Source organism: Rhinolophus hipposideros (assembly GCF_964194185.1).
Source record: "Rhinolophus hipposideros genome assembly, chromosome: 10".
In the NCBI taxonomy this organism is placed as follows: domain Eukaryota; kingdom Metazoa; phylum Chordata; class Mammalia; order Chiroptera; family Rhinolophidae; genus Rhinolophus; species Rhinolophus hipposideros.
Genome location: NC_138056.1, coordinates 76,230,636 through 76,244,788, shown reverse-complemented (window position 1 = coordinate 76,244,788; position 14,153 = coordinate 76,230,636). Strand labels below are relative to the sequence as shown.

General features: G+C 35.8%; 1 protein-coding gene across 2 annotated transcripts in view; it reads right to left on the bottom strand.

Annotated features, from left to right (window-relative positions):
* The window catches only part of DDX10 (DEAD-box helicase 10), a 276,044-nt gene that overhangs the window by 205,744 nt on the left and 56,147 nt on the right, over positions 1-14,153 (bottom strand). For both annotated transcript variants that reach the window (XM_081063872.1, XM_081063873.1), the window contains exons 10-13: positions 8,791-8,892; positions 7,600-7,687; positions 4,165-4,253; positions 1,109-1,595 (exon numbers count right to left, since the gene is read on the bottom strand). In XM_081063872.1, coding sequence (XP_080919998.1) covers positions 1,109-1,595; positions 4,165-4,253; positions 7,600-7,687; positions 8,791-8,892 — 766 coding nt within the window. The remainder of the gene's footprint in view (positions 1-1,108; positions 1,596-4,164; positions 4,254-7,599; positions 7,688-8,790; positions 8,893-14,153) is intronic.

The window sequence follows — 14,153 nt, the reverse complement described above, 5'->3', positions numbered from 1 at the left end:
CAAAATATATCAACCATAAGAGAAACTGATAAACCAGACTTCAAATAGCAGATTATTAGTCAAGACCACAGATACCAAACTCAGAATACCTAGGTTCACATTCCAACTGTGCAGTAGCAAGTTGTGCGGCTCACTATTTTACTGTTTCTGTGTCTCAGGTTTTTCCCCCGTTACCTGTATAAAGAGATAGTACCTACCTCATACGTTTAGTCAAGGACCAAATGAGATAATGTTTAGAAAATTCCTAATATAATTAAGTGCTCGATAAGTACGTTTGCTACCCTTCCAAAATTTGTATTTAGTTACTTAAAGGAACACCTATCCAAGTTTCATGGTTCAAAATTTAGTATTTCCTATGTGAGTCTTAGAATTGTATCAAACTTTGTGGAAAGAAAAGAGTGTGCTTTCATTTTTCATTCAATTCTCTTTAAAGAAATGATCAAGAATAAAAGGCATACAAACAGGAAGGGAAATAAGAGAAGGTGGGGGAGAAAAACACATTCATTTTGCACCTAACAAGTACCCCAGAAAACAGCTGCTCTCTTTTGTTCCCCCTAGCAGGTACCTCAGAGAAACAAAGAATCTACATGAAACTGAATAAATATTCCTAAGTGACCTTTAAAAAGGAGTGCTGGCTTTCTAGTTGAAATACTGGATTGGTGCCCACATGAAAATATTTCATTAAAAGTAAAATGCATGTTTAGAGAGATTCAATTGTTGTAAGAAACATTTGTAATGATTTAAATAACAAAGTAATATGCTAAGATTCACAATGAAGGATCCTCACACCATAAACCATGGAACCCCACACGTTCCTTAAACGCCATAATCATGACTCTGGCTACTTTAAAAACATGCATCAGAATTCCAGTAAATGAGAAGATTAAAGCTGTCAACCTTATAGAGTTCCCAAAGTTATGAAAAGTTAGAATTCTTTGGCACCTATTCCATCTCTAAATATGGAGAAAAAGGGAGAGTTCACCGAAAAGAGTCATTCTACAAATTTCTCCTAGTTCTCGCTTTCCCATAGTTCCCCAAAGGCAACAAGTAGCACACAGTAGGAAGTGGTGAGAAATAACAGAAGACCCTCCACTGGGAGTACACTTACCTGTGATGCTTTATTCTCTTTAAGGTCCAACCCAAACACATTGTGCCGCTTCACCTTAAAGAAATCAGCACCAAGCCCATCTTCCTCCTCCTCCTCCTCCTCCTCGTCACCTCTGTCCAGGCACTGCACAGCAGCTTCCTTGTTCTTCTGTGATTCCTCAGTGCTAGCGACAGACTGAGGTTGAGACCCTTTTGATTTTCCCAGTTTCTCTTCCATTTCTTCTTCATCTTCCTTCTCTTCTTCCTCTTCATCACTAATGCCATTAGTCAGTCCATACTCTGTCCCTTCTGGTCTTTTCCCACCTTTCTGAAGGATAGACATTTTCTCATTGAAGTAGGCTCGAAATTCTTCCACTTCATCATTGGTGAGGGAGGGAGCCCTTGGCTCACTTACTTTATTATCTTGGCTCACTACCAATTCTTTGATGGGTTGTTTCTGCATTTTCTGAAGAAATCTTACCCGTGGTGCCACAGCAAGACCAAGAGACCTTAAATAGATAAAACAAAAATAGTTATCTCAATATACTGATGGTGCATTTATGGGTATTATGAAACAGTTTCTCAAGACTTGAGATCTATTTTTAGAGCTTTTTTTTCCCCAAGAAAATGTTCCTCTATGATACAAAATCTTGATGGGTTAAATGATCCAAAAAGCAAGCCGACATATATTGAATACCTGTCAGAAAACACTGAAAATACCCCGTTTTTCATTGAGAGGCTAACATGTTATAAAATAAAGAGCACAAGACCAGAAACAAAGAAACTTTTCAAATATTAGCTCTGCCTATTTCCAGTTTTACTCTCAGCCTTAACTTCCTCAAACATAGGATAACAATACCTACCAGACCTACCCCACAGTTGTAGAGATCTGATGAACTACCTATATGTGAACACTGTAAAATGTAAATACTATAGTTGGAAAAGACATAGCCATGAAAGGACATAGTTCTCTGCAAAGACCAAACTCCAGTATCACTGTCCTCACTTCTGAGACACATAATACGACATAATCACTTCTATAAAAAAAAGGCATTTTAAACTAGAGAACAAGAAAAAATTATCTTCTTCTTCTAAGACCCAAATTCCCTTATGATCAAGTCTTTCCCATCTTCTAAGTTCCCACTGATGGATTAGAAATAAACTGTTACAGCAAGGCCTGCTATAATAAACAGCTAACATTACAACATAGATCCACTGCCTTTTTCTTATCAGTCATGATTCACAGAAACTGAGAGATATAATGATAATGTGTAGATTCAGAAACAGGACTATTAAGGTTTAAATCCTGGCTGTCACCTACTAGCCATGTGATCGAAGGATGTTATTTGACTTCTCTATGCCTCAGTTCTCGCATATGCAAAATGGTATGATAAAAGAACCTGCATCATAGGGTTGTTGTAAGAATAGAATGAGTTCATAGATACAATGCACTTAAAATAGTGCCTGGCACATAGGCAGCCAATATTACTGTTATGGGGGCTACAGATTAGGATTACAAACTCATCAGAGCATTTCTCTCAATGTGTGACATTACATTTATATGTCTTTCTCAGCTACTAAAACTTGGAGCTACTAGAAGTTGGGAGTACATACTACACATCTATAATTTTAACACCTTGCACTATGAACTGTACATATCAGGTATTCAAAACATGTTTCTTTAGCAAAATAATTTTTAAGCCTTTATTATATCCTACATTCATAGGACTGCTTTAGGTATCAAAGCCTTCTAAAGGAAATTACACATCTAAACATCCAACTGAAAAGACCAAATTAAACTGCATCAATCATTTAGGCTCGAAAGTTAACTTTCTGCCTTCTCTAAGCATCACCAATAAAAAGCAAAGGTTTTCAACTAAAACAGATGAGATTTCCTGGCATCTGTAGCAATAAAATGCCACCTAAATATGGCCCTGCAGTGTCAAAGACCTGTGCTTCCCCTGTTTTCTAATATCTCAGCTAAGTCACTCAGAAAACCAGGATAGAACTTCTTCACGGAGCTTCACGGAGCACAAAATTCAGCTAATAACCTAAACCACGATTCATATTCCGAATGGTAAAACTAGTAACTGTTACATAAACAAACAAATGAACAAAAACATGTTATCTGTGGCATGTGGTTTTCCATCCATTACCCAGTCAGTTATCCAGCATTTAAATGGCTCTAAAATGCTATAATTGACAAATTACCTATTATACTAAACTTGCAATCTAAAACATGAAGAATGGAAAGCAGCAACTGACCCAGATACAAGTTTTCATTAGGCTCAATTTAAAGGTAAAGGCACTCAAATTCCTGGAGAGCAGGCCAATATACAGACCTTGCCTTGAAAGTACATATTTCATCACAGACTGGGAAATTTTATGCTGAAATTCAAAGTATGATTACACTCAAGGGTGCTTCAAAGGCTTTTGTCAATGTTTTTCCCACAGGTAGGACTCCATTAAAAAATGGGCACTCCTCCTTTATAGCTGAAAAAGTTAGAAAAAAATCCTTCACATACTAAGCCAAAACAAGACCAACAGTTCTATTTTCATATAATAGTGACCTCAGTTACTAAACAGGGACATCTTCCATGGTAACTGTGAGTATCTGTAAGAAACACCAAGACACAAAGAATATTCAGGCAATAAGCAGTATAGGAAACCAACCTAAAAGAAGGAAAGAACTGATGAAGAGACCTGTATCCAAAGCATAAAAAGAACTGTCCATGGTAATCTAGGCCAGCGTTTTGGAGAATAAGAAGACTACAGACATATAAAGATTTCAAAGGATGCTTATCAATTGCTCTGCATCTCCTTTCAGACCAAACTACAGGAAGCTGTCATGTAACCTTAAGGAATTTATACTTACAAGAAACTTCTTCCTGATAACAAGAATTGAACATTCAACTAGTTTTCCACACTTTATACAAGAATCTTTTTCTCTGCAGATCTTTAACAGCTTCTTTTACTGTAAGGCAGAGTGACTTAAACTAGGACTCTCAGAACCAGATTTCAAATAAATTCCCTCTAACTTTGAGGATTCACTATTAAAACTATAATATGAATACTTACAGGGCATATTCAGATATAGGTAACTTGCTCACATCAAATATTTCTTTATCCTTCATCAGATACACTGAACGTATGTAGGAGACAAAACACTGTAAAAGTAAAAGGTTTAAATATAATAGAAATAAAAAATGAATGTAGAGCAAGATAAAAGAAAATTAACCAAATGGATAACTTCAACTTTTATCTAAAAAACTCAAAAATAGTTGAGTATATCTCTATTCCACAAAAGCAAAAACAACTGCCTTTTTAGAACTGCAATATTTAAAAAGATTTAAAATAAATAAATAAATAATTTTTTTAAAAGACTTTAAATTTGATTCCATCAAGCCAATTCAATAGCTTCTCAAAAAGCTAGAAGTTAATATGATCCAGTTGCAATATTACTATACAATGGGGAAAAACACAGGCTTTGGAATAACATGGATGATAATCTGAGCTCCATATCTTACTAGCTAAGCAGGTTTCTTGTTTCTTTCAGCTCCCTCATATATCAAACAGAGACAATAGAACCTTCTACTTAGAGTACTATGAGAATTAAATGAGAAAACGCATATAAATACTTGGGTATATTTTCTGGAATACAGTAAATACCAATAAATCCTAGTTATTAGTAATAATTATTATTGTAGTAGTCAAAGGACAAGTTTTCTACAAAAATAAGATTTTACTATAAGCTAATAAAATCATAATAGGAACAAATTTATTCCTAAAGCTTTTCTTTTTCCATTTCAAGTAATTCATCATCATCCTAATTTCAAAGTTATTTGTCACCATCAACTGGTATTTTTCTTCTGTTTGTATTAAAAAAAAAAAAAAAAAAGCTATGTTTATGCCAAGAGCTATACAAACCAAAATTTAAACATGGTCCTGATCCTTTGTCAGTTTGTAAAACAATCAGGCAACAAAGATTATGAAACATCTAAGTAAGCATTTTTATTTTTCTATTTTAAAAATAATTTCTGTAAAATATATTTAATTCCCATTGCTGTATTTCTGAACTTCACATTTTCTCTAACTTTATATGAAAATCCTTTCTTCAAACCATTTACACTAATCTCCAAACCATTTTCTCTGTCTACCAAGGTATGAACAATGAATGGCTCCAGTTCAAGGATAATTTTCCCCCTACAATCACCCAGGAGAAATCATCACAGTTGCTTATCGTCCTTGTTCTATCCAGATTATAATAAAACTCTAGAAAATCACTTCTATGAAACTAGATAGCTTGCTGCTGCTGGCAATACAGTTAGTGAGTCTGCTAAACCATGCGTGAAACCCAATAAATCACATCATTTATTTCAATGTGCCATTCTATAATCTTTGTTCTGGAAGGCTCATTTGTTGCATGCACAAACCAATGAAACAATATCCTTCCAATGTTTCACATTTCCTGATTTATAACTGACTATATAGGTATGCAGTAAGTTACAACATAACAGAATTCATGTATATTATTTTTAAATGGGCAGACTATTTCCAAAACTTCTAGAACAAAGATTTAACTCCTAGCTTAAAGTATGTCTGCCAGACAAAACATGCACACAAATGTTTACAAGCCCAAATATATGCCCCCCCCAAAATTTTGTTTAAAGGCCCTTTTCATTAGATTTCAGATGAAATGAGCTTATAAAAGTCCAACTTTGTATAGTTCATCACTTGGTTTTCTTTTATTGTGGAATTAATTTCTCCTGATGTATCATGTAAGTTCTGAAGAAAGTCAGATCTGAATCTGAATCTCAGGTCTGCCACTTAATAGCTCCAGGACCCTGGACAATTTTTAATTTTCTCAAGGTATTATTTACTTATCTATAGAATCAAATCAGAACCACCTACCTCATAGGTTGTTGGGAAGATTAAAATAGTGCACAAACTGTCACATAAGAGTCATGTCATGGCTAAGTACATAGCACATAACAAGCATTCAACTTTTAGTTTTCATCATGTTATTTTAAGCACAGCAATAACTTGATAAAATATAAGTTAATTTTTTTAAATGTAAGGTCTGCTCTTTAAATCTGCTTTGCTGAAAATATTAAATTTCAAAACCAAAACATAAAACCCTGACTACTGTTTTCCTGCCCATAATCTTCTATCTACTTAGGATGCTTTTTCCATATCCCCTCTATTTTCTTCCTCCCACTTCATCTATCTACTGAAATGAAACCCAATTTGTTGATGTGTTATGATTAAGTACAGATATAAATGGCATATGTAGATGTCATAACTACAATATAAGTTAAATATAACAAAAATATAAAATATAAGTGGTGAAAATGAAGAGCTTTATAACAGCAATTCAAATACTTGTCAATTCAAAGACTGGACAGCTGTAAGCACAATGAACATTAATTTCTCATCTTCCTTTCCTAAAGAATCTATTGCTGGGTACTCTCAAGAACTAAAATAAGTTTAACTAAAAGTGACACTTCTTTGTGTATTTGCCAATCAAGAGAATTTCTAAGTCCAGAAAGGTAATTTGGGAACATTATAGATTAAAATCTCATTTATAGATTTATAGATTAAAATCTATAAATCACATTTATATAAGTCACATTTATAGATTAAAATCTCACTCCTAAAGACAATTTAGTAAGTATTATGCTTTCTAAAAATTTAAGCTAATATAAGAAGAGATACTGATTAAGACATTAGTCTTATAGTCAAGAAAGTGCAGTCAGGCGTCATAGTAACTTTAGCGAAGAAACCAAAAGTTGATAACTTTTTCAAGTATATTAGAAATCAGGCCACTATGCACTTAAAAATCATCTTTAAGAATATTTTCTATGGACAAGTAATAAACATTTTCCCAGGTTACTATAAGAAATATATAATTTTTTTAAAGTTAAAGAAGAAGTTAAACTTATCTGAAAATTATACTACTTGAATATCTGAAGCTAGGGTTTCCAGGCAGGAATTCTCGCCAGTTCTCAGGAATCTTTTTCGCTTTACCATCCCCGAATCCTGAGAAAAGTTGGTCAGGAAATCGGGAAAATAGGTTCTTTGAACCCAGTAATACCCACAATGGGAAATAAGCGTAGTACTCACAATGTATCTTAGACATTTTCCTATTTATCACTAGGGTTTCTGGATGGGAATTCCCACCCATTCTCGGGAATTTTTTTCACTCTTCCGTTCCCAAATCCCGAGAAAAGTTGGTCAGGAAATCGGGAAAATTGGCTCCTTGAACCCAGGTGATTGGTATAATCGATCGTCACTTTGTGGAAACAATTCATCGTGGAGAACAGAAAACAGTTTATATCTCGGGATTCGGGAAGGGGAAAGCGAAAAAAATTCCTGAGAACAGATGGAAATTCCCGCCTGGAAACCCTATCTGACGCATTGCCATGCAACCTACTAGAGGTAGCAGAAAATGACGAAATTTAACTTTATTATGTGCTCTATTCCATGAAGGTACCCAATTCAAAAATAACTTACCCTTTGAGCTCTTTCTTTTAAATCTTGATCTTGAGCTAAAAACGATTCCAATTTTTTCTGGACATCTATAAGCTTTTCTGGATTGATTCTTTGTAACAAAAAGATAAAGGTTAAATTAAGACTTCTCAATTTTAGAAACTGAAAATAGTACACTATTTTCCTCAGTATTTTAAAATCTGTAACATTATTTCTCATCTATGAGCCAGCTTAGATTAAAATTACACTAGACATAAATTTGACTCTCTTGCATAATGAATGATGCAGGAAAAAGAAATGAAAGATCAAACATCTTTTCTAAACATCCCATGCTGAGTGAGTGAAAGATACTAAGGTTAACACCACAATTAGCATTGGTACTTAAGTCTATAAAGTTAGAAAGTGGCCTCTCATGGGAGAATGATCATCAATGAAATGAAATAAATGAAATCTAATGTCATTTGTGTATTCCCGTTTTTCAGCCAAATATCATAAAACCAACTTCAAACAAACAACTAGCCAAGGGATATTAATATTGTCTTCCTTACCTGGATATTAGGCATAATATAAAAAAGAATTCTTACTTAAATTCCGCCCAGGAAGGCCACAGGAAAGAATGAAATTCTTACAAGGGTCTAGGTTTTCCTGATTTTAGACTGAACTGCTTTGTTCCTGAAAAGCTGGGGTGATGATAAGTGGTAATGGATAAGGTGGTTTTTACTTTTTATAATTGTAAAAAATTTTTTCAAAATATACAAAAGTAGAAAATTTTCACTCAGACAACAATTACCAACTCACAGCCAATCTTGTTTCATCTAAACCCTTTCCCATGCCAGCCCAATTAAACAACCTTCCCAATTATATTCCTCCAAATAAAAGCCAGGATGTTTCAAAGGCCCAAATACAAGTGAGACTGATCAATTCTGCTGACACTCAATCTAAATATCTTCAATAACATAGGAGCAAACCCCTATGAAATGGACAGACAACCCTAAAAAATTTTATCCAAGACGTTTAATCCTTTCAACCATCAGTGCCTCCTAAGACCAATAAGTTCTCTTTTTCCATTAACAGTCTTCTGAAAAAACTAAAAAGTCACAAACCAGACAGCAGAATAGATTAGAGGGAGGAGGGAATCAGGTATACATAATTAACACAATAATTTCATGCCTTCATTATCCTAACAATAACATCAAGGCACCAAGTAGTTCTTACTTGATTTCCTTCACAGGCACTTTCTTCTGGAGAAGCTGCTGCACCATCCCTTTTTCTTCCGAGGGGAGCAAAATTAATAAAGCTTCACCATCCTCTTTATACCTGAACAAAAAACAAACAAAATCTCTTCCACATCAATGCAATCTGCATTATATATTTTAACAGTTTGATGAAAAGGTAATATGTAAGTAAGTTCACCTAATTAGTAAATATTAAGAATACCATTTTTTTTAACTTCTATGACAACAGAAAACTGGGGCTCTGAACACTTTTAAAATTTTCATCGCTAGTTATAATTCCTAGTGACTTTGAGGTTATACCAAATGCAAGATCTGGATCCTTAAGAAACAAATCAATGAAAAAGAATTTCTTAAATAGCTCTCTACCTATAGCAAGGAGACAATTTCTCATTCAAGCCACCAGCATGCTGTAATAAAACTAGGCATTTAAGAAACGTGGACCCTGTACATTAAGGAAATCTAATCCTCTTCCTGGAGATCTGACTTACAAGACATGGATCTCTACCCAGGTGAAAAACTTGCCTCCAATCTGTGGACTTCTTTTCCCTTACCGAAAATCTTATTTCGAGCTACACCATCAGAAATTTCTACATAAGCAGGCCACAAGACACCCATGGTAACTTAAGCTTCTTATGCTACTTGAATACAGATTTCTGATACCTTAGTGTCAGCTATTATGTGCAAATAGTAAAACAGACTGGAATTGGGTATTTGTGGAAACTAAATTTTAAAGACACAAAAGAAAAAGTAATCTCAAAGCACTCTCTTCAGGGTTCATGCTATAAAATATGAGAGGCAAGTTTTTATAGTTAACCAAATAAACTATTTACTGAGAAACCGTGCCAGGGATAACAGTGAAGGACACAAAGAAATAGAAGATGAATGTCCCTGTCTTCAGTAATCTAACAATCTAGTTGACTAAAGAAGACAAACACACACAAAAGCAAGAGATTCAAGAAAAAGCCCCAAAATGGTAAATGAGTCAATATCAAAGGACAATGGGCAATAAAATGCCATGAACTGAGAAGTGAAAAGAGACCATTCAGGGTTAGCCAGAGCAGAACAGAAAAGAATCATAGCAGATGGAATTTGAGGTGGGTCTTGAAAATGGATAGAAAGGAAAAAGCTAAGGTATCTCAAAGGGGAAGAATGAACAAAGGAAAAATACAAAGCAAACTTAGAATAGGAGAAACTCAACCAAAGCCAGTGTATATAAATAGCATAACGATTGCTAGAAAGGTACATTAGAGTCTGGTTCAGAAGGATCTTGAATGCCTCTACTAGAGAGACTGAAAACCACTGTATGGAAGCAGAATTTTATCACTAAATGGAGGAGGGAAACACTGACTTTGTTGACTTATTGTGCTGTACTATAAAGACGAAATGGCAATTTTTACCTCACATGTCGATTTCGAAACTCCACTCCTACACATAATGTGAAACGCCAGTGTAATACCTTTACAGAAGTATATAAATGTGTGTGTCTTTATTTTTAGACAAACACATAGAAAAGTACAAAATAAATCAAAACTGTTGAAAGTTTTAAGTTACTTCATACATGTTTAAAAATTAAGGGGCCACACTATGCCAGGCACTGAAACAGAGTGATAAAACATTGTTCTGGCTGTCACAGAGATTATAGACTAGTAGGGACAGACATTAAAACCAGTGAATAACAATAAACTGGTATGAGTATTACAGTAGACATACAGTATGTGAACACAAAACGGACAGCTCTACTATATGTAGTCTAGGAATCAAGAAAACTGCCCTGAGGAAATGACATCTAAGAGCTGAGAACTAAAGAACAATTAGAAATTAATCAAACATTAGGGAGAGTCAAGTTTTCCACAGGGAAAAGGCAGCAGTTGAGGGTCCAGTGGATACTTCTGTCTTCTTCATGCTTATTTGCTTTTTCTAGGTTTTCCAAATGCATGTATACTAAACAGGAAGAAAAGAGCAAGGCTAAACATACATTTATTCCTTTTACTAAATATGTTTCATAACAGGAAAACTAGTACCAAATACCTTCCTCATTGTATTTTAACATAGGCTAGTATGACCCATATGTTTCATCTTCATTTCCTATAAAGAAATATGAATTTAAAGCATTCCCGAGTAGTGTTGGACTAAACTATCTGTGAAGGCAGAAATCGTTAGTATATAAAGTAGTGAGGCAACAGCCTAAGCAGATAAAATATCTGAGAGACATCAAAACTTCTGAGGCTCCAAGAGACAGGCTGAGGGTCAAAGAGGACAGAGATCAGTTAATAATGACCACTACACAGTGCACTTACTAAAATGCCCTCAAGGAAGCTAGACCCTTGAGGTGAAGTCAGTTACCTTCATAAGAAGTCTTATTTTGTGTGGCCCAAAGAGGAACAGTTAAAAAGGAGGGAGATCTGTGGGTTGAAGGATAACCAACCATTTTAATATTCTATATCCAAATTCAGAGATGGAGAGATAAAATAAATAGGTCCCCAAGTCTACATAGGGCCAGAACTGTAGTAAAGGGGTAAAGAGAAAGCTCTGGGATATCAAAAAGGCACCCACTAAAAATCTCTGATCTTCAGACTGACTCATAAACAGAAATAATAAGTCTGATAATCTACATCAATCTTTTCTATGCATTCATGCTCCCATGGAGAATCTGGGAGAATAAGTCATGATTAAAGTCACAGTAGGGCCATAGCAAAATGTTTTAAAAGTATAGGTAACAGAGAATATACAAAGGCTACACAAGGTTAAGACAAACTGCAACAATGAAATTTAGAAAACAAAATTCTCAAAGGAAAAATGGGAAAAAAATGTCCAGAGTCGAATGGCACAAGGCAAGCATCTAATAAAAAGTCCACTAGCCATTTTACCTTTTACATCACAGACAGCTTTTCCCAGAAACAATGGAAAGCACAAATTATCTCCCACACACCAATACCAAAAAATTTCCAGTAAGCTTTTATTTCAAAAATAAAAGCACTTTTTAAAAAAAGACATAAGACGTTTTACTTTTTTAATGTTTACAAGAATAGTTTATTTACCTATGAGCTAGCTTTTAGATTTCAAAAGCAATATCCAATGCCAGAAGCTAAGTATATGTATAAAGAAAAATAAATGTTCTTCATAAGGCCTACATTTTAAAACTCTATATGTTTAGACAAATTAAGAGACATTCTAGGCACCCTATAAAAAGCCCTGCATCTGAACAAAACAAAAATCTCATTTTCACTATCAGTATTAATACATTACATTACATTTATACAGCTCTTTAGAATTTATGAAGAGCTCCATTTTAGACTGATCTGCCAAACTTAAAAGCAAGCAACCAACAGGTGAAGCAAATAAAAACTAGTTGCTGGGGTTTCCAGTCAAAATGGCAGAGTAGGTAAACACTGTGCTTGCCTCCTCCAATGAACACAATAAAATTAGAAATAAATTATAGAGCAGTCAACCTGGACAACCATCCAAAGACCACATAAACAGAAGTCCTATACCTAAGGACATAAAAAAGCCACCTCAAGACTGGTAGGAGAGCTGGACATACGAAATGAACTGGTCTCACACCCACATGAGGCAGTCGAGAATCAAGAGGGATATCTCAGCTGCAGAGGTCACCTCTGAAGAGTGAGGGGGTCCCAGCCCCAAACTGGGCTTCTCAGCCCAGACCACTAGTGCTGGAAAAGGAGCCCCCACAACATCTGGTTGTGAAAATGAGTGGATTCCATCTGTCCAGGTGAGATGGAAGGTAGCTAGACACCCAGGCATCCTCTTAAAGGGCCGGCGCACAGATTCTCTCACTCCCAGGCACTCATCCAGTGCTCCAGGGGAGGGACTGCAGCTCGGGAGGTGCCAGAGATATATAGGGAAAGACTGAGTTGTGTGGCTACAGGGTGAGGGCTGCAGGGAAAGCTGCCATAGTCCCTGTGTTAAGCTCTCCTCCCCTGTAGCCAGCAGGAGGATGCCATCTTTCCTGTGTTGAGCCCTCCCCACCACACAGCCAAATCTGTATTTTGAATGGCCTGATGAGCTCTGCTCACTCCACCCTGGCAGACTCCCATCTTGCTCAACACCAAAGGCATTTTTACAGGTGGTAAGCAACCAGTGTTAGCGTGAGCTGCAGTCATTCTTGGACAACTCTCTGGGATCTATGAGACTCAGGTAGGTTGGTGTACTCTGAGACTTTTGCAGAGTGGACCCAGGCTCAGAACTGGAGTCAAATCTGACTCTGCATTAACCTGCTGAATACCACTCACCCCACACTGGTGACTCCCTGAGACACCACCCCACCCAACTCACATACTGCCAGAGGCTGTTTTCCAGCCTACAGGCAGCCAGTGTTGACCCATCCATCATTGCAAACAATGCTGCAATGAATATATGAATGAGCCCGCTCCCAGAATGAAGTAGCATTCTGGGTATTTTGGATAAATACCCAGAAGTGGGATTAATAAGTCCTCATTTGTTTCTTGTGAAAGTCTATTTTGTCTGGTGTAAGTATTGCTACACCAGCATTCATTTGTTTATTGACATTTTCATGAAATACCTTTTTCCATCCCTTTACTTTCAGTCTTTGTGTATCTTTCAAAATGAAGTGAGTCTCTTCTAGGCAGCATACGTAAGGGTCTTGTTTTCTTATCCATTCACGCCCCTATCTTTTGATTGGAGCATTTAATCCATTTACATTTAAAGTGATTGTTCATAGGTTATGTAGTTATTGCCATTTCATTATTTATATTTGTTATTTTATTTTTTTCATTTTAAAGAGGTCCTTCTAAGATTCCTTGTCATACTGATTTGGTGGTGATGAACTCCTTTAGTTTTTTTCTTGTCTGGGAAGCCCTTTATCTGTTCTTTGATTCTAAATGATAGTTTTGCCAGGTAATGTCAGTTGTAGGTCCTTGCTTTTCATCACTTTGAATATTTCTTGCCAATCCTTTCTGACCTGCGAAGTTTCTGTTCAGAAATCAGCTAACAGTCTTATGGGGGATCCTTTGCAGATAACTGCTTTTCTCTTGTTGCTTTTAAGATTCTCTCTCTATAACCTTTGGCATTTTAATTATGATGTGTCTTGATGTTTGCCTCTTTGGGTTCATCCTGTTTAGGACTCTCTGTGCTTATATATCTATTTCATTCATCAGGTTAGGGAAGTTGTACGTCATTATTTCTTCAAACAGGTTTTCAATTCCTTGCTTTCTCTCTTATCCTTCTGGTATCCCTGTGATCCAAACGTTAGTACGCTTGATGTTGTCTGGGAGGCCCCTTAAACTTTCTTCAATGTTTTTGATTCTTTTTTTCTTTTTGCTGTTCTGACTGGGTGTTTTCTGCTACCTTATCTTCTCCATCACT